This window comes from Typopeltis vanoorti, chromosome 21 (genome assembly GCF_054136105.1).
Source record: "Typopeltis vanoorti isolate ZY-2024b chromosome 21, IOZ_Tvanoo_1.0, whole genome shotgun sequence".
Lineage (NCBI taxonomy): Eukaryota > Metazoa > Arthropoda > Arachnida > Uropygi > Thelyphonidae > Typopeltis > Typopeltis vanoorti.
Genome location: NC_143569.1, coordinates 21,766,925 through 21,792,607, shown reverse-complemented (window position 1 = coordinate 21,792,607; position 25,683 = coordinate 21,766,925). Strand labels below are relative to the sequence as shown.

Genomic DNA, 25,683 nt, shown 5'->3' with positions numbered 1-25,683 from the left:
CCTGAGTATACTAGTTTAGGCTGCTTCCTGGTTGGTAGCGATTTTTTTTTATTGTTGTTGTTGTTAGGAAATAATCTTTCCATTTTGAAATCGCGCTCAAGACTTTCTTCTGATGATAAAAATAAGGGTTTATTAATATATTAATATCTTTAATTTAAGACTTAGCTGATATTCTTTCTTTGAATGGTTTTTGTCCCCATTATTACAATTTTCATTTAACTATAATCCAGGATACCACTTACTGTTATCTGTAATAGTTAAGAGAGAGAGAGAGAGAGAGAGAAAGAGAGAGAAAGTAAAAAGTTTGAACTGTTGAATTAATCTGAGTTAATTAATTTAATTTAAATTCATTTAAATAAAATGACCTACAACCAAAAATAGGCTGACTGCTCAGTTTTTCTGTGTACGTTTAAGATGATCGTTGTTGAATCAAGTGATCCTTGGTTCTTACTAATCTCATCAGCAACAAGTTAAAAATAATAATAAAACCACTCACACGTATGCGTTATTACTGATTAATAATGCATAACTCTTGAAGGAAAGGTATAATTTGTACATAAAACAAATTGCAAAAACTGCCTTAGCTTATTCGCTACAAACGAGTGCGGATTTATATTTCATGTCGCAATGGCTTGTATTAACCAATAAGTTTTTAATTTCAAGTGATTGAATAGTTATGGCAATTTTACCCTTCCTTTTATACTTACCATGGTGGATGACGAGGCTAGGAATATAGTGGAAATCGTAACGCATATAATGATATTTCTTAATAGCCGTTTGTCATCTAGTTTAAAGGACACTTCCTTAAGTATCTGAGGAAAGAAGGTGAATTCGGCTGCTATGGAAATAACGAAGATTAACAGCAACAGGACCGTTGCTGTAGTGAAGGATATAAGCATCACAATAGATCTGTAAATAGGATCAGAAACATATATTACAGCAATAATAAAATTCTTAAACTTATTGACAAGCGATGCAACAAGCTTAAATAGGCGAATATACTTTCAGTCAATATCGATTTCTCGTGAAATAATTTCTCATGTTGGAATTTATGATTTATTTAAGTTTCAGTTACATAATCACAAAATAGCTACTATATTGCTTGCATAAGGAGGAATAATACGCCATACAACAATATCGTGACTACGTTTGCTAGGTTTCTATATTACGTATTCTAATTATTAGGAAACTAACATTTACAATACGTAATGAAAATACCTAAATTTATAAACTGAAAATTCTAAAACTTGATATTTAAAATTAAGATAGCATTGCCAGTTGTGACCACTAAAATGAATTTGAATGTTCTTAAATCCATAGATAAGGAACTAGTTTTAATTCGTTAGAATGGCGAATTATCTGATAGACACTCTAAGTTTTTTAAATCATATATTTGGAAAATGTAAGCTTTCTTTTTAATCAGAACCAAATATTACACAGGTACTTTACTAGTGCGAACATCTTTAAGTCAGGGAATCATGCTTCCTGCTATTTACCTATTCACAATTCAGTTATGATTTCTACAATTCTAACTTTATGTTTTAATGAACTTAATATGTGTTACTGCTGAAAATATACATTATGTTGACAAAAGTATTTGAACACCTAGTTCTGATCATAAAATGCGTTTTAATTACATTTCTAGCATCAAGTTGGACCACTTTTAGCCTGAATGACTGCAACTACCCTTCGGGTATACTTTCAACCATTTTTTTAAAACACTGCTTAGAGAAATATTCTTTCATTACTCTCACAAAGCTATCCGCATTTCTGATGCTGATAATGGCCGCTTCGGTTCGTAGCGAATTCGGCGTTCTAATTCGTCCCAACGATGTTCGATAAGATTGAGGTCTGGACTCTGTGCTGGCCAGTCCAACACTACAACGCAGTGCAGTATGGCATGGAGCACTGTCGTGCTGAACCATGCAAGGGTCACTGCCAAAGTGCTTCCAAAGCGTCGGAAAAATGAAGTTATCCAGGTAGCCATTAGATGTCATGGCTTTGGGCACGTCCACTAATGGACCAAATCCCATTCAACTGAAATATCCCCCCATACCATTACCGAGCCTCCACCAAACCTGTACAGTTGGAATGATGCAGTCCTGCTGGAGCAATTTCCATGGTAATATTCAAATCCAGATACGACCATCAGAGTGAAAAATCTGGAAGAGTGATTCGTCGCTCTATAGAACCATTTTCCAATCATTTATGGTCCAGGAACACCAGTCCAAACGTCTTATGATTGGTGATGTGTAGCTTGTCCGAGCGGCTCTTCCGTGGTAACCTAAGGCATGCAACTCTGCTGACAGTTCTAGTACTGATAGATTTCTCTGCAGCATTTTCCAGGTTGACTACGAGGTCTGTCGTTGGTGACGTTCAGTATTCTCGAACATTTTGAGACAGAGCTCGTCGATCTCTGTCAGTTAGTGTCAGTGGCCTCCCTGAGTGTATTCCTGCCGTGGTAGTATCATCAACTTTCCATCTACGAATGACATAAGCAACGGTAGATTTCGGTATACTGAGATGGTAGCAATGTCACAGATAGTAAGACCACTGGTGTCACACCAAACTACCAACTCATGTTGGAAGTCTGTCACTTCATCTGAACATGGCATCTATCATACATCGAGCACAGTGCAAAATACGTAGTACAACCCACCTTTTATTCCATGACTTACACTGGCACACCCTGTGTCCAAATACTTTTGTCAACATAGTGTATATGATAATAGTACAGATAATAATATATATAGGTGCATAGCATTGTTATATCCATTCATGATCAACATTAATCTCCTATATAATAGATATTGTTTAAATAGTTATACTTACTGAATGTTTCGTATTTTTCACTATAATATATAAGCCTGCTTGGTTTTTTTTGTATTTTTTTCTTATTTGCAGAAAGTCACATGATCTGTAATTCTTGAAAATGTTTTTAGTCTGGGAGAATGCTGAAATTCGTAGCATGCCGAAAGCAAATTAAGTTAAACGTGTTTTCTATTTTGATGTACCTAATTGTTAGTAAAGCCGTGCGAAATTTGGATATGATATGGTTTGATTCATTATGTAAATGAATCCAAATAAATTTATCTAAAAGTTCAACGTAATTCACCAGGCATGATTTCCACAGTGAGTTAAACATGTTGTATAAATTTCTTTTATAAATGAGTCTATTCTTGAAGTTATACTGATTGCACTGACATTATGGGTGGCTTACCAAAATAATTTCTTTCCACTCAATTATTGCAAAATTACAAAAACGATGGACACTAGAGATCAAAGCCCATTAAGAGCAAAAATATAAAAATAATATTTCATAATTTCCATTAGGCAACATTATTTTTTTAATGTCGTATAGATTAAAAAAGCAAAAGAAGAACGCACGCTTTCCTTTTTCTTTCTTAATATATAGCCTGGTTGGCCGAGCGGATAGGATATGCTAGCGTATCCACTCTCCAGCCAAAAGGCTGCAGGTTCGAATCCCGCTGTGGATATGGATATTTTTGATTGTCTGTGAAATGGTGTCTAGTGGTGATGGACAGTAGATGGCGGTGGTGTAAATGATTCAGTTCGTTGTAGTTGGTGGATTGAATGGTGATGACGGAGAGTTGTAGAGTAATTGCCCTCCCTCGATGAATATTTGGGCTCCTTGGAAGTGTCACCTGATAATATAATATATATATATAAAATCTGACAGAAATTAAAGTGATTACCAATTTCTGATAGAGGTATTCTTATAGGCAACATTATTATAGAATGTGATCAAGTTGTTAAAAAATAACGTTAATGTAGTATATTAAATTATGTTAATTGCAAAGAATAGTTTCTGTCAACCCATATCTGGATGCGAGCCCTAATCAACTTTTCCAAAATCTTCACCGTCATTCCAGACATACTGATAGGTAAATAGTTGGATATATCAGTCTTTGCACCACACTGGTGTAACAGGATTACATATATATTTTTCGCTCCTGTAGTATCGTCCCTGTGCTTAGACTCAAATTATATAGGCTTGTCAAAGGAATAGTCAGTTCATCCGAATACTCTTTGGTATCCATACTGATTCCCCATCTGTTCCTATTGCCGAATTCTTATTCAGTTTGTGCAACAGCTTTGATACCTCCTCATACACCTGAGTTTCTTCATATAGTGAAGAGGCTCAATGTTAAATACATCAGGTTAATAGCTTTTACCAAATGCCCATTCATTAGTTATACAACATCTTCTGCATCAGTAACCCGAATACTATATGCTTTCAGTAGAGCTATTATTTTGTATTCTTTATTTCTATTACTTGTAGCATAATGAGAGAATTTTTTTGGATTGTCTTTAACTTGCAGAGCCAGTTTCTTTTCATACTCGAACTTATATACCCGTACAACAGTTATGACTTTTCTGCTTAGAATTTTCATAACGGGCATCATAATTAGGCACACGACATTCCTTCCACATCATTCGTTTCTTACGAATATCTTGCTTAATAAGATTACCCATCTATTTGCTTCCTACCCTATTTATTCTTTGAACTCTAGGGACACATCCTGACAGTGCATCATTTAAGTATTTTTAAATGCTTCCCATGCACTGTCGATATTCATCCGATCCAGCAACCCATACCATTCTGCTGAACTCAGTATGTTCCTCAGTTAGTAGCTCAGGAGTCAACCGTACCTGCTACCCGCAGTAGACGACCCACCACACTCACTGAACTTAACCTTAGGGTGCTACGAAGGATAATACACCACTTCGAAAGAAGTCAACCGACACTATAGTGTAAGGAAGAACCAACCATGGCGCCCATCTTAATAAGACGTAGCACCTTGTTTCGCTGCGATGACTGCAGCAATACTACGAGGCATACTTACACAAGTGTACGATATTGATCAGTGGGAATATTGGACCATTCTTCCAGTACGAATGAAATGAGGTCCTGGACTGTTGTTGGTTGGATGTTCCTAGACTTCACAAGACGCCCCAGACTTCCGATAGTAAAGACTTCCAAAATGTTCTGAAGTGCTATTTTCTGAGTTATTAAGCTCAGAAACAATAATTTTTATATAAGTAAAAGAACTATTTCGGACAAAAATAATTCATATGTCCAATCAGAAGACATGTTTTTGTTGTTTTTCTATTTGAACATTTTGTTGTTCACCAGACAGAAAAACGACCGCAAACTGTATGACTTGTTATTGTTCCTTTTTCGGTTTATTTTTGTTTTACATCCCTTCGATTCCTATTAATGTGCGTCCCTTTTCATTCCTAATACTAAATGTATAACTGGTATATACCCATATGCGGTATAGTTATGTAATTTTATAATGTTCTTAAAAATTGCGTAGACGATTAAATGACGTCATATTATGACGTCATTTAATTAAATTAAATATAATTAAATATGAAGTCAGAAACTAGAAATATAGGTCGAACCCATATCTCAAATATTTCAAATCACAAGGATGGCTTATTATGTTGAAGTTCTGATTGCACAAACTCATCACTCCTCGTAACTTCTGTGAGGATTTAGTAATGCAGTACGCATTGACATTCATCTTTCAAGCCGTTGAAAAGTCGCAGGTCTCGAGGCAGTGCTATGTCACGATGCTTATAAAAAGATTCTCACATGAGGATAGCTACTGATTTCTACAACTCGACTATCTTATTAGAGCAGCGAAGAAACTTGTGGTGTCATATTAATATGCGGCACTTTTCCTGGTATGGTTAGGAATCACTCATCATTAGAATGTAATGTGGTACTTTCTGAGCTCTGCTGAATAATCATTGTCATCTGAGGGAAAATGGAGAAATTTCCATTTCTCCATTTTCAGAAGGCGTCTCTCAAAATGTTGATACTCTCTTTTACAAGGCATTTAATAAGATGTTGGATTCTGGAACAGAAAAGCAGATTAAGTACTCTTACAGTGTAGAAATATCGAATAATTGTAGAGCATTTATGAAACTTTTCATTTCATAAAAAATTATGTTTTCGAAAGAGTTCTCATTAATTTGTGAAAGAATTTTCAGAATTAGCAGAGTTCATAATTTTTCATAATATTCCCAAAAAGCAGTTCAACAATAAGTTTGTTCAACTTTTTTTTATTTGTCTGTTGTCTTTGTTAAACTTGTAGTAATAACGTTTCAGTATCTTTTATATTATACTGTGAAATGGCTATTGGGATTTCTCTAGGTATTAATGGCAGTTGATATCAAAAGTTAAGTACGGTATAATTTTCATGTCGTTGATTATAGAAACAGGAACATTTTAAGAATACTAATAGAATATGCATGTGATGCAGGGAAGAATCGCGATTACTGTATGATTTTTATTATACTTCATACATCACTTACCTTGGAATAATGATGATCTGACAAATCGCAATGAAAAGCCATATGGTAAAGGCACAGGACATGTTGGACCGGAAAACTGTATCTCTTATTTGATGGAACTAATGGATATAAGAAGAAAAATAATAATTTCATTAATTTATTTCAGAAATTAATTTCATTTTTAATTAATGAATTTAAAGCTTTACAAGTTCTGAACAGATCATGAAACATTTTGTTTGCGTCCAGGGACTGTATGTTAGAAATTTCTATTGTTTTTATTAGTTTGATTTGCATTGTTAAGTTTCACTTACATAGAATAATATTTAAGAGGCTTTGATCGAAAACCTGAATGAGTTTCTTTGCTTTTGATCCGTGATTCAAAATTAACGCTGACACAAACTCATTCTTTCATGTTTTTGACCAGAGCCCCTCTTATAAAATATTCTATGTACAGTAAGTGAGAAATCCTGCACATGTGCAGGATTCTTCATTGTTGTCAAACTTAAACACATTAGCAGTGTCCAGTGTCCATTCTATAAAAAGTATAGATTGATGTTTTCACAGCTAATGTGACGTGCCACTGTAGTTCTTTACGTTAACAGAAAGAAGTAGCTAGTTGAGATGTGTGGTGTCAACAAGTCATAACATTTGTATCGGTGGGCGTATAGCAAAAAGTGCTATTATAACACTAATAAATATGCAGTGCTAATGTGCTAATTAATAGAAGGCAGTAGCTGGTTCAGACAGTATGATTTCAACAATAACACGGATATATGAAGTACAGTGCTTGGAAAGAAGTCAACGGTCACCCCATGGGCAAGGTGCATCGTGCCTATTATGAGTCGCATGTTTGTAGCTGGTATAAATTGGAGGAATGTGATGCAACTATGTTGAAAGTGTTGAAATGGCTGCGACAAAGGAGCTGACGAAGTTTGAAAGAGGCGTTGTGATAGGATGCCATGTAGCAGGCCTATCTTTTCTTGAAATAGTTGAATAATTGGACCATCTCAGGTTAGCTATTAGTGATATTGTACTTAGATGGGAGCACAGGAAGTCAACTGCAAGTGCTACCCGCTGTAGACGACCATCCGTATTCACCGAACTTGATTGTAGGTTGCTACGAAGAATAATATGTTAAAACCGCCAATCGTCTCGGAATACATTGAATGCGAAGTTTCGGATATCTACTGGAACACGAATCGGCAGACAACATTCAAAACCGAGCTCATAACGTGGGTTTCCACGGAAGGATCGCATTACGCAAGCCCCACATTACCCGAACCATCAAGCACCCCAGTAGTACAAAGAGCGTGTACAGTAGGATGTGTACTGTATGGAAGGTGTGTGTTGTAGACCGATTTTCTAATCACGCTACACCGTTTACCGAGCAGATGAACGGGTGTGGGTGTGACGGATGCCCAGTGAACGTCTCTCACCAGAGTGCAAAACCCCAACTATGAAATTCAGAGGTGGGGATGTGATGTTATGGTTTTATATTTCCTAGTTTGACATCGGACCTATGTTTGTGGTACCACGAACATTGAACTCCGAAAGGTATCCGAACATTATGCATAATGCATTGCTTTCTAATTTGTGGCGTTTTTACGGAAATGACCATCGTCTCTTTGAGAAAGACAATGAATCGTGTCATAAGGCCGTTTCTCTAACTGCGTGGTTTGTGGACATGAACGCTACCACACTTGACTGGCCACCACAGAGCCCTGATCTCAACCATATTGATCATCTGTGGGATGGAGTGGAGCGTTGGGTGAGATCAAGGGACGTCCGCTCCATAACAGTCCAGAACCTCATTACATGCTTACAGGAAGAATGGTCCAATATTCCCATTGGATAGGGCTGCTGCAGTCATCGCAGCGAAAGGAGGTCCTACATATTATTAAGACGAGTGCCATGGCTTTGTTCTTCACACTATGGTGTACATTGTCTTTCCAAGCAATGTATTCTTATATCAGATTTAATGTTTATTTAAAATAATAAATATCAATATTAACATGCTAATTAATTCGGAGTTCCCATGTAATGTATTTGTAGTGCTGTTTCTGAAAGATGGCAATGTTTTTTTTTTCTTCTTTGTTTTAATTTTTTTATAAACTTTCAGATTATCCTTCAGTAGCTGGGCTGGTCCTCTTTTTCTTTCGCTCTGTTTCTGACTGCTCCATCCGATAGTTCGGGTGGATACTAATGGCCCTAACGTGATCACTTACTTCTATATTCGGCCAATGTGATATGCGAATGGAAGTCACATCAGTACAAAGTCCAAACTTTACATTTACTAACACTGTATTGATAACTATTTTTACATGCCTATCTTTTCTCAGCAAGCAGCTGTTATGTCTCACATCAAATCTCTCTCAATTTCATTAATGTGAAGGTTGAATAACAATGGAGTACAGCACTGCTTACTTAATTGTTGCAAACTCCTCCCCCACACAGCACGTTTTGATATCTGTCCGTAAGCTATCAGTTTATAATCCAATCTCATGTCTTTCAGCTTATGCAGCCTTTGATACTGCATCCTTTCTAAAGCCTTAGCAAAGTTCACATGTATCATGGTGTATCCATTCTCCACATATAACTCAACAGTAACAGTATTATAAAATATGCGTAAATTCATCCTTTCCATTAACAAATCTATGCCCTTATTTATACAAATTCTCAGTCCCAATGGCAACTATATATCTTAAACAGATAGTTTTAAGACGTCAGATGGGATGGAGTGGACTACCTGTTGGAGTTCACTACCTGTTGCAAGTACTTCCACCGCGATGGTTTCACTACCTTGATGCGACAGTGGAGGTAGTACTGCTTTCAGCAGAGCATGTCAAAGTGGAAGGGTCTGACAAACAGTCACTTTGATTTTCTGTGTTAAGGATTGAGCATGGAGGTAGACAACCCCATCTCGTAAAAGATCTATAAGTACCGAAAGAAGTCTCATGTAATCATCAGCAGAGGGACTTAAATGAATATCGACTAAGACTTGGAATAGGATAATTGAACATGAGAAGTTTCATAAAGCTGGAGTGTTTCAAGAACTTACCCTTGAACTAAATAGATATGAAATGGATTTAGTAACGATAACAGAGACCTGATTGACAGGGAATGATAATTTGAAGAAAGAAAACCTTTTACTATTTTAAGGTAGAATCAATCCAGATAAATATGAACTTGTGGGAAGTTTCATTATCTGGGAAAAAATATGGTCATCTGTAAGCAAGTTGAGATTACAAGTAAAATGGTTCAAGATGACTTTTATTTAATGTAGATTTACCCATTAAAGCTTCTGAAGAAGAAATAAAAGATGATTTCTGTGAATTCATACAAACGGAACTAATCCTTGAAATTTCTAAAAAATGATATAATCATCCTATTGGGAAATTTATTAAGGAAAAAATAAATAAAAAATATATAATAGTTATTGGAAACGAAAACCTTCACGAAGAAAAAATATTAATGGCCTAAGATTGATGATGTGATCGCGTCTAGAAATTTAATATTAAGCAGAACTATGTTTTTGAGGAAAATATCCACATACCAACATCAACATCTTATAAGATATACATTGAACTAAATAGTCCGTACCATAATCAATAAAAGACATGAATTGAATCCAAAATATTCGGAGTTACAGAGAAGCTAAATGAGTCAACGGCGATTTTCTAATTGGTCCACTTCGTGGGGGTCACAATAAACAGTAAATATATTCCAGCACATGCGAATCATTTAAGATACAGTATTGATAAACTACACTAGTTTCAAAAAAATAAGGAAAAAATAGAGAAAATCGCGATAACTTGGGGAGGAAAGGTAAAAAGCATGTGGAAATCAGGTAAATTACGTCAAAATAAACTTTGAGTCTTGTTACCGTATACAAGTGAGGGGCTCTGTGAGCGGTATATGCAAATAAGCCGTGGCATAAAAGCAGATATTTTAAAATCGTTTTCCATTTCGTGTCTGGAGTGAAAACAAGGCATTTTGTGATAAATTCTGAGATATGGTTGCAAGACATGGAAACACCAAAAACAGACAAATCCATCTGCCGGGTATGTGGCTCTATAGAAGCGATCAGACATTCCATTTATGACTGTTTAAAATATATGGATATATATAGATAATGTAGGCCTGGCTTTACAAATTCCAACCTTTACGGTCAGTAAAGTGTTATTCCTTCCCATTCCCCACTTCCGACGAACAAGGAAGCCAAACTTTAAACTTTTCTCGTTGCAGAATTAAAGTATCATATTTGGAACATCAGGCAAAGGAACATATCTCACCCTTTATGGAAGTTATATAATGCGATTATTGGTACCTTCTCTTACTCTCCCTCATTTGAAAAAGCTCTTTTAGATAACGGAGAAGTTCTAAGCAAACCTGGGCTGCGAAGGCGAACCCAAAGCGTTAAACCACCCGAAAAGGGGGGGGGGGCATGCCCAGCAGTCTACTTTTTCATCCCCCCTTTCCGTTTATATATCAGCACATACACGAACACACACGGAAAACTGACCACACACACACACTGGGCACCACAGGCTACAAATTTTATTCGTTATCATACTGAAAAGAATTTTGTGTTATGCTGAAAAAATATAATTAATATCAATCAGAATACATAAGAGATGGGTTCAGTGACATAATATATTTAATCAGAATTGCAGCAATGACCACCCTGCACGATATTGGGTAATGTGGTTACATCTGATTTGCTATGAAGACAAGATTGAAACAAGGAGAAGATGACCTTTCATCCATTCTATTCAATTTAACTTTAGAAAAAATGTGTTAGAAACTTTAAAAGAACACAAGTAGAACAGTAATATTAGAATTTGCAGATTATTGCCTAGTGGAGAAAAGTGCTAAGACATTACAATAATATTCAGGAAACTTAAAACTTCTGATGAAAAACTGGGATTACAGATCAACCACGATAAAACCGAATAGTTACTGTATGCAAAAAGTATAGGGGTAAACGTAAACTAAACAAGGGGAGGGAGAGGAATAAGCCATTTACTACAGATAACAAGGTTTAAAAATACTTCCTTCAAATATCTTGAACCATTGATTACTAGAAATAATAAAATGTATACAGAAATACAAGCTAAAAGAAATGGCTCCAGGTAGATTTTATCACTTAAATTACTTGTTGTTTTTCAAATTTCCCTCAGCCAGAATTAAAATAGAAATATACAAGACAAATATTTGAAGTATTGTTTTATATTGACCAGAAACCCAGAGCATAGCAGACCAAGATATAAAAAAAAAACTTATAGGTCGTTGAAAATAAAATCGTCTGACGAGTCTTGATCTGTAAGAAATAACACGTGAATGGAGAAGACATAATCAAGAACTATAGTAACTCTTTAGATCTCCACTACTAACTGATGAAATCAAAGTTTGCGGGCTGAGATGGCTTAGACATGTCGAAAGAATTGGTGAGGAGCGAATGGCTAAAATAATATTCAAAGTGAGGCCTGATGAAAAGCGTCCTAGAAAAAAGACCACAGAAACGTTGGTAGAATGATATCCAAAGACTCAGCCGAGATAAGACTCCTTGACTGGACTGAAATCGTTCAGTACAGAAAAGAGTGAAGTTGGTACTTGCAACAAAAAAACTTAAAGGCTCAGAAAGCTAGAAGAAGAAGAGAATGAAGTTGCAAAATATGACGATAACTTTGTTGATTATATGACTAATGTACATGAAAATGCAGTTTATCTAACACCAACACTTAAATAACTGCTCAGAGTATTAGCATGCTGCAATTTTGGTCTTTCGTCATGGGTTTACCATAAAAAATACCATTTACGTACTTTTAAATAACATTTGAAAGTCTTACATAATTTTTTTTCTTTTATGAATAATATCAAATTTTCGGTATTCTTTATAAACTTTTTTTTACCTTATTCTCCATATCTTTACATTTGAAAGTGAGAGTGAACCAGTACACGTTATCTTTTCTCATTTTCTTGTTGGACTCAATTTCTATGCAGTGATCAATGAGTTCATCAACTTCTTCACTCATTGTAGGCGCTAAAGGTTTGTGTTTCATTGCGTTCCCTGCTAATACTTTATCTTCTTCCTTATTTGGAGTTGTCACGGTTATCTCAAAAGATGTGTCATCAAGGGAATCTCCTAGTCCACTAAGCTGAAACAAGGATTCTAGTTTAATTTTGAAATAAGTGTAAAGAATCATGACCCTTATCTTAAATAAAATTATATTATTTTTCGTTCATCATTATATCATCTCACTTTTTTGTGTCATGGATGAATATTAGCTGGAATTAAATAGTCCATTATATTAAATATTTACAACTTAAATATTTAAATGATCAATTTATTCATGCATTGAACATTTATACGTTTCATGAGCGTTCAGTTTATGCATACGTATATATTTGTTAATATAATAATAATAATAATAAAAATAATAATTTTTTTTATTGATCTCTCAAATATTTACATATTTAAAATAATCATCTTGAGTAACATTCAATATATTATTTAACAAGGTTCAGCACTAAGCGCTGCATATATACTTCATTTTCTACAATGATGAGATTTCAATAATAATGATGATGATAACATAATTTTTTCTTTTTTTATAAATAATAATCATAGTAATAATTTACAATTATATAATTCACAGTTGCACAACTTAAATAATATTACATGTTACGGTTCACTTTTTTTTTTCTTCGAAGTTTGAGAAAGTGTGATTATACACAGCTACACATATACAATTGAAATATTATATTTTCTATTTCGCACAAACATACTAATTGAGAGAGAAGAGAAAGAATGATTTATACATACAAATTTCTGCATTTGCTTATAATGATTACTCGTAGATGAGTGAGGCAAGTTAATCCCACCTACTTCGAAGCTTGGGGTTAGCTTTTATGAAGAGAGTGGGATTTAGCCTGCACTCTTTGTGTTGTTGCTATTGTTTATGTATGGGATGTAGGCATTGGATGCTAGTGATTTGTGATGTGTATATTAGTGTTAATGGTTTCTTAACTTTGTTGGTATATTTTCCAGAGTTCGTTTTTAATGTTCTGTAGTTATCTACGTGTTTTAACTTTCTTGGTAGGTTGTTGAGTTGCGTGGGTATCTGATGTGATCTCACAAAAGAACCGTATGAGTTGTTGAAGGGTGTGAGGATGTAGAGAGTTGTCGTAGGTCGTGTTATACGATATGTATCTCTGTTGTTTCGATAGGTAATGTTGAAGTAATTCCTTGTTAATGTCATGTAGTGTTTCAGGTTTTTAATGCTCAGAATTCTGTGTATCGCCATGTGCTTGTCGGATATTGGTTGTTGGATGTAAGGTGTCCAGATCACTGTTGACACGATTTTCCTGTGTAGTGTTTCTAGTTTTGTTAGGTGGCTGTTTGATGTATTTGTATAGACTGTTATTCCGTATCTGAGTAGGGATTCGCAGATACCGTGATATAGGAGTTTTTATTTTGGGTGGAATAATGTCTTTAACTTGGAAGAGTTTTGCTGCGATGATCCGGAGTTTGGTGTGTAGGTATTCTATGTGTTTTGTCCATTTAAGGTGGGAATCTATATAGACCGAGGTATTTTGCGTGTGTTACAGGTTTGATTTCGGAACATTGGCAGGTATTTTTGTTGTTAGTGCAGCGGTATGTGTGACAGTGTATCGATAGTGATGCGGGGCGTATGATTCTGGGGTTGTGTATTATCAACATCTGTGTTTTGGTGCCGTTGATTAGAATTGCGTTTTGGTGGAAGTATGTTGTGATTTCGTTTAGGTCTTGTTGTGCTTTGCAGAGAACTGTGTTAATGTCTGTGTGGATTGCTAGTAGTGCAGTGTCATCTGCGTATTGAAATATTTGACTTCTTATGGATATGTTATGAACATCGTTAATGTATATGTTGAATAGAGTGGGTGATAATATGGCACCTTGAGGTACACCGTGTTTTACTTGTATACTCCGACTGTGACATGTACCTATTTTTGTTACTTGTGTTCTGTTTGAGAGGTAGTTCTTGAATCATGTATGCAGTGTTCCTCTTATACCTATTGAGTATAGTTTGGTGAGTAGAATATCATGTTCGAGTGTGTCAAATGCTTTGATTAGGTCCAGCAGTATAAGGACGGCGTACTTGTTTTTGTCGAGAGCTTTGTTTATTGTGTCGGTGATGTCTTCTAATAAAGTAATGGTGCCTTTTGTTTTCTGAAAGCCGTATTGGTTTTGTGAGATGATGTACTTCTGTAAATAGTTCTGTAGTCTGGTGTGTGTTATTTTTTCTAGAATTTTTGAGATGACTGGTAGTGTAGCTATTGGTCTGTAGTTCTGAGTATTGTTTCTTTTGCAGTGTTTGTATATTGGCGTAATTACTGCAGTTTTTAGTTGTTGCGGAATAATGCTTGTGTCGAATATTATGTTCACGAGTTTCAAAAGTATTGGATTTATTTCTTCAAAGTGTGTTATAAGGTCTGTGAGTCTTATTTTGTCTATTCCTGGAGTGGTCTTTGGTTTCAGTTTTAGGAGTGCTTCTTTCAGTTCCTGTTTTGTTATGGGTGGAAAATACATCGTTTGTGTTGGCTTTGTGTTGGTAGTTTTTCGTTGATCGGTGGTAGTTTGTCTTTTTTGAGTTGTGTGATGTTGTTTGTGAAAGCATGGTTGAATGAGTCTGCTAGTTCCTCTTGGTTTGTGTCCTGACCGAAGCTTTTTGCAATAAAATCTTGTGCTGAAGTTTTCTTTTTTCGGGTTACTAATTCGTTGAGTGTAGCCCATGTTTGCTTAATGTTGTCGTTATATTCCATGAATTTTTGGAAGTAGTAGCGTCTTTTTGCCCTACGAATTTTTATTGTTAGTTTATTTCTTGTGTTTTTGTATAAGGTTTGTAAATGTGTGTTACTGGGTGACTTTTTAAGTTTTTTCCATAGATTTTCTTTTTCAGTAATAGTATTTAGTATGTCGTCATTTATCCATGGATTGTTGTCTGCCCGTCGCCCCGCCCGTGTAGGTTTTGTTGCTTTTTTGTATATTTCTGTCAAATTTAGTTGAAAATTCTCGTATTACAGGATTGTTTATTTTAAGTAGGGAATTCCAGTCTGTATTTGTTACTTGGTTATCGACAATGCTCTTTAGTATGATCCAGTTTTGTCGAGTTTTGTGGTGGTGGGCGGGGGGGGGTAGGAAACGTGATTAAACACAGTTGTGACAAAGTAGTGATCGGCAATTTTTATGTTGGCATTGGTATTACTGATGATGTATATGTATGGATGGGAGCCCGTATATTGAAATGATCAATGCATGATCATATCAATGTGTTAGTGAGTTATTGAGTATTTCTTCTCATGTTGGGGAGTTAATGGTAGGGTTTATGTTGTACTGACTTAGTATATCAAGATATGTGTTAGTGGTTGGAGAAGCGTGGTCAAGAGTATTTATGTTAATGTCTCCTATTAGGATGAGCTTGTGTGTTGTACGTGGTTCGATGCTGCTTAGCCATGTTTCTAACTCGTGAAGAAAACTGAGTGGATTATTATCTGGGGGTCTGTATATTGTGTTTATTGTGTATTTGATACTATTGTGGCTATTTCATCATCATCATCAAATTCCTGCCATGTACCCTCAAGGGGTGTACAGGATATGATAGTACTACATGAAAAAAATTATATCATTATTAATTTCCTATCTACAATTTTCCTCCAAATCAGTCTGTTACTTGTCAACACTCCAATATTATCAGATCTTATATTTCTATCGTCTAAAGCACTTTGTACCGTATCAATCCACCTATATCTTGGTCTTCCTCTCGGTCGTTTTCCTGCCAACCTGGCAGAGAACACTTGTTTTGCTAATCTTTCCTCGCCCATTCTGTTTAAGTGACCATACCACCTGAGATTAGCTCTGCTAACGCATTCCTGGATGCTGACAATGTCAAGTTCTTTCCTAATATCCTCGTTTTTAATATGATACTGCCATTGATACCACCTGTTCACGCCTATAATCTTTCTCAGGACTCTCATATCTGAAGTCTCTAGTCTTTGGTCAAGTGTTTTACTTCTGACCCAGCTCTCAGATCGATAAGTTAAAACTGGTTTGAACACTGTCTTGTATACAGCTAATTTAGTGTTGCGACTAATTTTTCTCTTATTCCATATGAATTTATTCACTTGACTTCCCACCATACCAGCTTTGTTGATTCTGTTGTCTATTTCTATATTTAATTTACCATCTTCAGTAAAAATCGTGCCTAAATAGCTGAAATGTTTTACTTGTTCCACAGGTTCTCCATTCACAACACAGTTGACATTTTCAATGATTCTGCCTATTTTCATTGTCTTTGTCTTTTTATTGCTGACCTTCATACCATATCTATTACAAGAGCTATTCAATTTAGTCAGAGAATCTTGCAGACTTATAGCGGATTTATTTAGAAGTGTAACATCATCCGCATAGAGCAAAGAGCTGACATTAACATCTCCAATTTCGATATCATGTTTAATACCACTTTCCTTCATAATGTGATCCATATAGATAATGAATAACAGAGGGGATAATGTACATCCTTGTCTCACACCAGATTTAACATTAAACCATCTTCCTATACTTCCTTCAATTCTAACTGCTGACTTACAACTCAAATAAAGACTAAGTATTGCTTGATATAATGTCCCATTGACACCATATAACCGCAGCGTATTGAATAGCTTCTCTCTTGGCACCTTGTCATATGCCTTTTCCAGATCGACAAAACTTAAATACAGATCTTTGTTATATTCCCATGCTTTCTCGACTATTTGTCGTAAAGTGAAGATCTGATCCTGACAGCTTCTATTTGGCCTGAATCCAGCTTGTTCTTCACCAAACTTTTCTTCCACAATTCTTCTCAACCGTTTCTCAAGTATACTTGCATAGATCTTGCCAGGAACACTCAGTAGGGAAATACCTCTGTAATTCTCACATGCAGTTTTATTTCCCTTTTTATATATGGGTACTATGAGAGCTCTACTCCAATCATCGGGAATTCGTTCCTCTGTGCAGGCTTTCTGAACTATGCAGTGCAGCCACTGTAAGACTCTTATACCACCATACTTCAGCATTTCTGGTCGAATATCATCTACTCCTGCTGCCTTTCCACATTTCAAGCCTTTGATGGCTTTTTCTACTTCAAGTATGGATATGTATTCCTGACTGCATATTTACTTGTTCCAGTATTTGGAAACCAAATACTGGAACAAGTAAATATCTTGTTCTAGTATTTGGAACAAGATGTTTACTTGTTACAAATACTTTTAAATATCTAGCCTATCATTTAACCTATGACGAAGAGAAAGATATTGATCATAAAATAATAAATTTCAACAGAGCAGTAGGCATTACAAATCAAGTTTTCAAACCTTCAATTGTTCAAAAGCACACCAGAATCAGAGCCTATAACACCTTGGCAAAACCAGTATTATGCTATGGAAGTGAAGCCTGGAACTTTAAAGAAAAGAGATGAACAGAGGATAACAGCAGCTGAGATGCACTTTATAAGAACAACAGCGGGATATACTCCTCTCGACCATAAAAGAAATAATGACATTTTGAAAGAAATCCATGTAAAACCAATAGTCGAACACATCAAGCAATACAGGGAAAACTGGAAGAACCACGTGCAGAGAATGAATATTAACTGACTTCCAAAGAAAATCTTGAACTAAGGCCAAAGGGCATACAGTAATAAGACCCATACTTAGATGGAGTGAGACCGTAACAGGCCACTAGGCCTAATACTTAAGGGAAGAAGAAGATAACAATAAACTGACTTCAGATAAATTAATTTAATATTATAAGGTACTATTAAGGCCAGAATACACTTAAAATTTTACAAGAGATAGTTCTGTCTTAGCCTACCTGGATCACCATGACTTAGTTAATGCATATGTGGTTTGCTTAATGAGCATAACTAAATTTATGCAGTAGGTTTATTACCTTCTGTTGACTGATTCCTTTTTTTTTACTAGCAGAATGTTGTGGAAATACCGCTATTAATTTTCTTCTCTGAACTCGGTGTAGTTGCCTGCTAGGAAAAGGAATACATTGGCAACTTCTTCCTCCTATAGCTGGCAAGAAAAGAAAACACGGCATGTTGTTTTTGTGTGAAATACACTGGTGTCCAAAACCTAAGGACAACAAACACTATTTCTGAAGATTACAACCGAAAATCCAGACGAATCGGCTTGGGGCAATTTGTATAACTGACGATTTCGAATAAGATGTGGGTACATGTTCAAAGGAGTCACATGTGGTAGCACTCAACAGGATAAAAGGCAAAAGGCTGCGCTAAGCTAATTCTGTTTGAAAGAAGGCCTTTTCATAACGAATAAAGTTGAAAATGTGGATGTCTTGTAATGTCTCAGAGACATCATCTAGAAGATTTCACGCCGCGAAAAATTAATGGAAAGCTTGAAGAAGACGCAGAATAATTGATATTTCTAGAGAGTTTGGAATCTCACACAGTGTTGTATGCAGGCACTGGACAGCGTTTCAAACCAATGGTATGTGTACCAGATGTTTGTTAAGAAGTCGCCCTCATTCTACCGCGGAGCATGACAGATATTTGGTTATAACAGTAAAACACAATCGACGCACCACGGCAGACCAGCTTGCAAGTCAGCTCTTTCCTCCGTTTTAGTCTTTCCTCCGATTCTAGACGACACTTGATCTGGTGTGAAAGTCGTACTGCTTACCATCACGAGAAAGTTCTTGAAAGGGATAGATACGAAGCTGGGGTCATGGTCCACACTATGCTTAATGGATGCACTGAGCTACAAGTGCTGGAAATAGGTACTATGACTGGTGAACGTTATTGCAACGATGTTCTTCAACGTCATGTTCGATTGTTCTGTGCTTCTGTAGGCGAAGAATTCATTTTTATGAATGACATTGCCACACGACATCGTACAGGAGCAGTGGAGATACTTCTGAAGACCGAGGATATTAATCAAATCGAGTGACCAACACGCTCTCCAGATCTCAACCCCATAAAGCACGGTTAGGACGCAATGGGGAATTTCGAGCACTGCTGCTCGAAATTCCCCTCCAGAAAACAAACAATGCCTTATCTTTCCACTGAAGAAGGTGGGCTTGTTTATCTTAATAACTCCTGAATCACTTGGTGCTAAGAATGGTATGACGTTGAGTCCTGCATTGCAGTTCGAGGTGGACGTATTCTATACCGAAATGTCTCTCCGCATAGTTTATATAAGCAGTGTACATTAATTCCCTAACTACGTCCTTAGGAAATTTCTCAAAACGTATTGCAATTTAATTTGTACGAAATGTATAACACATGTTCGTGTGATATAATTCATTTGGTATTCTGGCAAGAAATTTATGTCCACATTTGGCTGTGTGAAAACTTTTCATACACGGTTAAAAATGTAGTTTGTCCTTAGCTTTGGACACTAGTGTATTTCCCCTTTTTTGTGCTCTTGTGGCGATTTTCAAAATATCTGTTCACCTCATGAAACTCTGCACACAACCTTAATATAGCTGTCAGTGTTTTGGTGGAGGAAGGTACTTGATGGAATAATAGTTTATGCTCCTAAAACCTTTGTCTTCGTCCTTACATCACAAAATTTTATGTGTTTGTGTGTGTGTGCGTGCAACTCGATAATGGGTCAAAAACAGCGCTGACGAATCACTTGCTGAGTGGTAACACTGCTGGCGTCTATTGGTGGTATTATGGAATTATGGTGGAATTATGGAGAGTAATTTATTGGTATATTAGATCTCCTAATATGGATGGATGAAGTGATGCCTGAAAACGACACAACTTGTTTGAATATTGTTTCAGTTTCATTCCTCTCTCATCACAGTTTTCACATCTAGTAATTGTTATTTCAAGCAAGACGATATGCCTTAATCCACAAATGGTAAGAAATGGACATACGATTATGAGTGCGATTTTATGAAATCTACTTGATCAATCATAAAATTTCAGTCCAGTTGAATATCTATGGGTGAAGGGACAAAAGGGAATGAATTTGATCGTTGATACGTTCCGATCTGAATTAACGTCGGAATACAATCAAGTTTTCATAGGTTACTTCTCTCATAACACTTCATGACTTTGTGGAGTCGTTCTAGAGATAATGATTTGAATTTTTTAGGTTCGAGAGTGTTCCGCATCATTAGATTGGTGTAATTAAAAATTACTCGACTTTTATTTTTCATAAAATAAGACAAGAAAGTCTCTCAAATTGAATGGATATATATAGATACACATGTATTTTATGTACAGTGATATCCTTCTCTTGAATAACGATGTATAATTTCGCATCTTTTATAATTTCGGGGACTTAGAAATGTAAAGTATGCTCGTACTTTTTTTCGAAGGTTACCCCATACCCCCATCCAAGTGCAAGCCAATCCATTTACTGTTCAAAAGACATCATGACGTGCTCATTGACTTCCCTGGCTAAGAGGGAACGTTATTAAACTCATTTAGCAGCTGACTACGAGGCGTAGAGAAAGTGAGTCCATTCAGTTTAAGAAGTGGATCCACTGATTTCGCGCATTAATGTGAATTAGAGACAGCGTGTGAACAGTGGGCGCTATGTTGCACGTTCGTGTTTTATTTGGTTAAATATGCTTTTAATCCACATTTCGTACGCCTCGTTCATGAAAAGAGACATAATTCGGAAGTTCTTTATGATGTGGGTGGGCTACGGATTTTCTTTATTATATTTTTTATTTATTTTTTTACATAAATCCAGAAACCCTGGTCTAGCAAGGTCTCAGGCCTCCAGTAAGGGGGAAGCGGTATGATGAAATTCATATCTCATTTAAAGACATTTACAAATATCCAGTGTTGCCGTAATATTTAAACCTACACGACTTATTGGTAAGAGAGCGAAGGCACTATTTACTCTGCCAACAACGTTGACAAATTACCTGAACTTTTAAATAAGCTTCATTCAAATATCTTTCTTTTTTTAATGTATTACTCGATGAGTATGTTAAATCCTTGTACATACATGTTTATAAGTGAAGAATTCCAGTAAAAATGTGGTCTAAAGACTAACATCATACATGTTCATACATTTTAATCAGTAATATGTGTAGTAAAACCAGTTATCGATACCGAGCTCAACGAAATTAAAGTTTATTTCATAAGCCGTATTTATTCAGTTTGATATTCTGAATAAACCAATCCGAGGTTTGTGTGATATATCGCGATTTCCTACTAGACGAAGTATGCTATTCTATATATATGCGTTCTATATATATGTGCGTTCTATATATATGTGTTTTATTTTATATTTTGTTTCATATGTTAACCTAGCGAAAATCAAAGGTGACTAGGTTTTTGAAACATTGAAATCGGTACCTACACATCATTATACAAATAATTTTAGTATATTTTAGGATTGCAAAAATCATATCAGCGTGAAATTCTGATTTGCAGTTATCTGTAACTGATTTGAGAAGTTAATTACAAGCATTTGTTTTGAAAAGTTATATCTTAATATAAAATAAATATAAATGTGTGCACTTACGTCCTCAAAGGGAATCTCCGGAGTCCAGTCCATTACACCCTCCTCATCATTAGAAGAACTAGCAGTACTATTTTGTCTTGGTGTTTTTGCAGGACTTGATCGCCTTCCTTTGTTAAAAAAGTAAAACTGAAATAAAAAAAAATTCCTGGTAAAATAAAAGTACACTTAATCATATATCACACACACGCACGCACGCACGCACACACGCACACACTATATTTTGGTAGCGTTAAAGTTCAATCGTTATTCTTACTTCACTGGAAAATGGTATTGAGATCATTATAAATTTAAGAAATTGGTGTTATGGAAAATTGAATCTTGAACCATTTGAGCATTGCATGGTTAGTCAAATGAAGAAAAGGAATAGTGTGTGCTGTCGACAGCTAAACTACGGACAAATTTGCTCAATAAGAGAAGATAATTAATTTATAGGATGAACAGTGTGAGTAAAAACAGAACTGTAGGTAGATACCTCAGAACTGATAGAGAAATCTGAAAAGAGAAAGCCGTCTACCAGAACACGAAGTAAACCACCAGAAAGAAACCCATTCTCAGAGGACTGATGGCAGCTCAAAAGATCATGGCTGGGTAGGGAAGCAACTGTGCCATACCAGATTAGATGACCTGGAAATGTTAAGAGCAATCACACGAGCTTCTTCAAAGCTTAGCTAGGAGATTTCTGTGGAACGAGAATGGCGTATTTCATATTGGTGATGTTTAATTAATCGTTGAACTTACAAGTAGTGAGTAACATGACGTAATGACCTTCTCCATTATTTTCGAGAAGATTGTGGTAAGCGCAATGAGGCCACAGGTTGATGGCTGAATTTTATCTCCCTTTGTTTTGAGATGAGATGAATATAAACTTCCATTCTGTTGGGTGGATATATGAGGTGAGTATGATATTTTGAATAGGCGATAGTAAGATGAATACGACTTCTGAAATGTACACTTCGAGCATAGTTAGTGACGAGGATACTTATATGCAGACTAAGGCGAGTGGTTTATCTAATGTCTTTCTGGCGAAAGAAAGATGAAAAGAGACATACAATGTTCATGGTATAGTACAAGTGATTTTCTTGTTCATTTATATTAGAGTTGGAGGAAAAGACCGATGCAAATGAAAAGGTTATTCATACTTTTAGGTGATATTACTATCAGGATTTCCAGTGTTCCTTACCGTAGAGGTTTGTAATAAATAGTTTTAATGGATAATGTGTGATAGACATATTTAAAAAGTTTCACATCTTACACATGTAATAAAAATATATAGAATTTTATTCAAAACCTTAATATATTTCACCCAAAGTTTCATAGATATCATCAAGGAGACAAACCAGCAGCTACATTCAGAACATCAATCACAAGAATGAGTCATAAATCATGAGGCATGCGCATACCAGTTCGTCTTGGCCGTAGCTGAGGTATATGATTACTCTATTTCAAAGAAACAATTGCAAAAGTTGCGTAGATAAAAATAATTAATAAAAAATTAGGCAATTAATAACGATCACTTCCCCAAACTCCGAGGTTGGTATGCAGTCTGTGCGGTTAATGTTCGGATGATTTCGAAGCGTTTCACATGTTTCAAGGAAAATACGATCAATTTGAACTTGCTGGAATGAAGAATCTTTTTTTGTCTGGTTCTAAAGAACTTTTTTTTCTTGCTGTTCCTTCGATCTGTTCAAATAGAGATGAAAGGAACAGCTATGGGCAGTTCTTTCTCAACAGCCTTAGCTGATTATTTTATGGAGCATCTAGTAAAACAACTCTTTGACGTTATATTTCCTCAGCCTCATATATGATTACGTTTTGTTGATGATACATTTGCAGTCTGGTCACACTCAGAGTCAGAATTACTTAAATTTCTAGGTAAAATAAATTTCGTCTACTTCTGTGTCGTTCTCTGTTGAACTTGAATCCAATAAACATCTACCCTTTTTGGATGCCATAATAATTCTCAATCCCAATCCTACAGGTTATGTTGAATTTTCAGTTTATCAGAAGCGATCCTTTACTGTCAGAAGCTACCTCGCACCATAATTCTTCACAAAAGAAGGGTATTATAAATCTTGTACATAGAGCTCATACGATCTTCTCTTGCGATTCCCTTTTGTTAGATGGACTGAATAAAATTAAAAGCAATCTGATGTGTAATGAATACAACAAAATTGCCATTCAAAAATTTTATTGATAATTATCATCCTTCTACCAGACTATAATCCGATGTGAAAAGAATTTCAAAACCCTACCTTAAAGGAACCTCAGAGCAAATAGCACAGATCGCAAATTGAATCTACACACTTCCTTCAAATCAGCTGGGAAACTGTTATCATTATTACTATCTACAAATGATATATTACCACCTCATTCCTTATCGGGTGTCTATCAGGTACCCTGCTCATGTGGTCGTTTCTGTTTTTGACAGAGTCTGTTCTGCATTGATTAGTATCAAAGAATATTAAGACTATGTTACATTTTTGGAATCCGACAAGTCTGTTCTTAATTCTCATGCTATTGACACCAGGCACAGAGATCTTTATAAGGATAGAGTTCAAATTTGATCGTCTTTTCCTTTAAACATGTAGACGCTACGAAATCGTTCGAACTTTAATCGCTCAGACTGCATGCTAATTTGTAAATTTTGGGACGTGATCACTATTAATTGCGATCACGCCCTTTTTTAATTATTTTAAACTATTTTTATCTATGCAACTTTTACAATTGTTCCTTTGACCTCCAACAGTAATTATTTACTTCAACTCTGACCGAAACCCGAGCTACTATGTGCATGCTTTATATGATTCGTTCGTATTCCTGTTTCGAATATAGTTTCCGATATGTCTTCCTGATGATGTCCAGGTGCACGTGTATATGTGTGTGTGTGTGCGTGTGCGTGTGTATATATATATATATATATATATATAATGAAATATATATATAGAATGAAAATTATACAACTAGTTTCAGGCTTTTACAGCCTTCAGCAGATATCCACTAAAGGTAGAACACAATAATAAAAATCGAAGTTACAAAAAACTGAGAATTACGGGAAAAAATGCAATACATAATTGACACAGAAAACGTATTTTTCAAGTTGTTCTATCTAACGCGCTATTGTTTGTTGCATGCGTGCTTGCAAGTTCTCGTGAACGCCAGTATTGAACAACTGCAGCATGGCTATCAGGGATGGTGTAACTCAAATTGCTGTTCAAATGTTCAGGATTAAGGAGGATTTCCCTGGACTCCACGATTTTCCTTTCAAACTCATCACTGCAGCGAAAAATGTTTTCGGATTTATCCCAGCAAACTGAGTGACTCTGTAGATCATCATGAGGATTGTTTCAGAAAAGAACATGACTGGATAGCGCAGATGCATGTGATCTTTTATAGGAGATATCTCTCTTATGCTCCTCTATACGTAGTTCAATAGATTTGTTAGTCTGTCCAAAATAAGGAATATTACAATCGCACCATAACTTGTATACACCTGGATATTTCAGATTGTGATGAATAGGCTTCGGATGGCTTATAAGAGAACGGATTTTAGGGAGTGTATAGAAAGTATACAAAGTATACAAGTGTAGGGTATGGTGCGATTGTAATATTCCTTATTTTGGACAGACTAACAAATCTATTGAACTACGTATAGAGGAGCATAAGAGAGAATCTGCTATGAAAGATCACATGCATCTGCGCATGTGATCTTTCATAGCAGATGTCTGCGCATATGATCTTTCAATTGTATTTTTCCCCTAATGAAAAGTACATCCCCTTGCAGAGGTGCATGATGCTATACTACCCATACCAGTTTCG

At 35.8% G+C, this 25,683-nt stretch overlaps 1 protein-coding gene across 1 annotated transcript in view; it reads right to left on the bottom strand.

Annotated features, from left to right (window-relative positions):
* Nucleotides 1-25,683, bottom strand: part of LOC150094668 (adenylate cyclase type 8-like) — a 259,683-nt gene that overhangs the window by 57,658 nt on the left and 176,342 nt on the right. Inside the window, exons 11-14 of the mRNA XM_090411618.1 lie at nt 21,868-21,993; nt 12,240-12,485; nt 6,349-6,446; nt 708-909 (exon numbers count right to left, since the gene is read on the bottom strand). Of these exons, the coding sequence (XP_090267744.1) occupies nt 708-909; nt 6,349-6,446; nt 12,240-12,485; nt 21,868-21,993 (672 nt within the window). The remainder of the gene's footprint in view (nt 1-707; nt 910-6,348; nt 6,447-12,239; nt 12,486-21,867; nt 21,994-25,683) is intronic.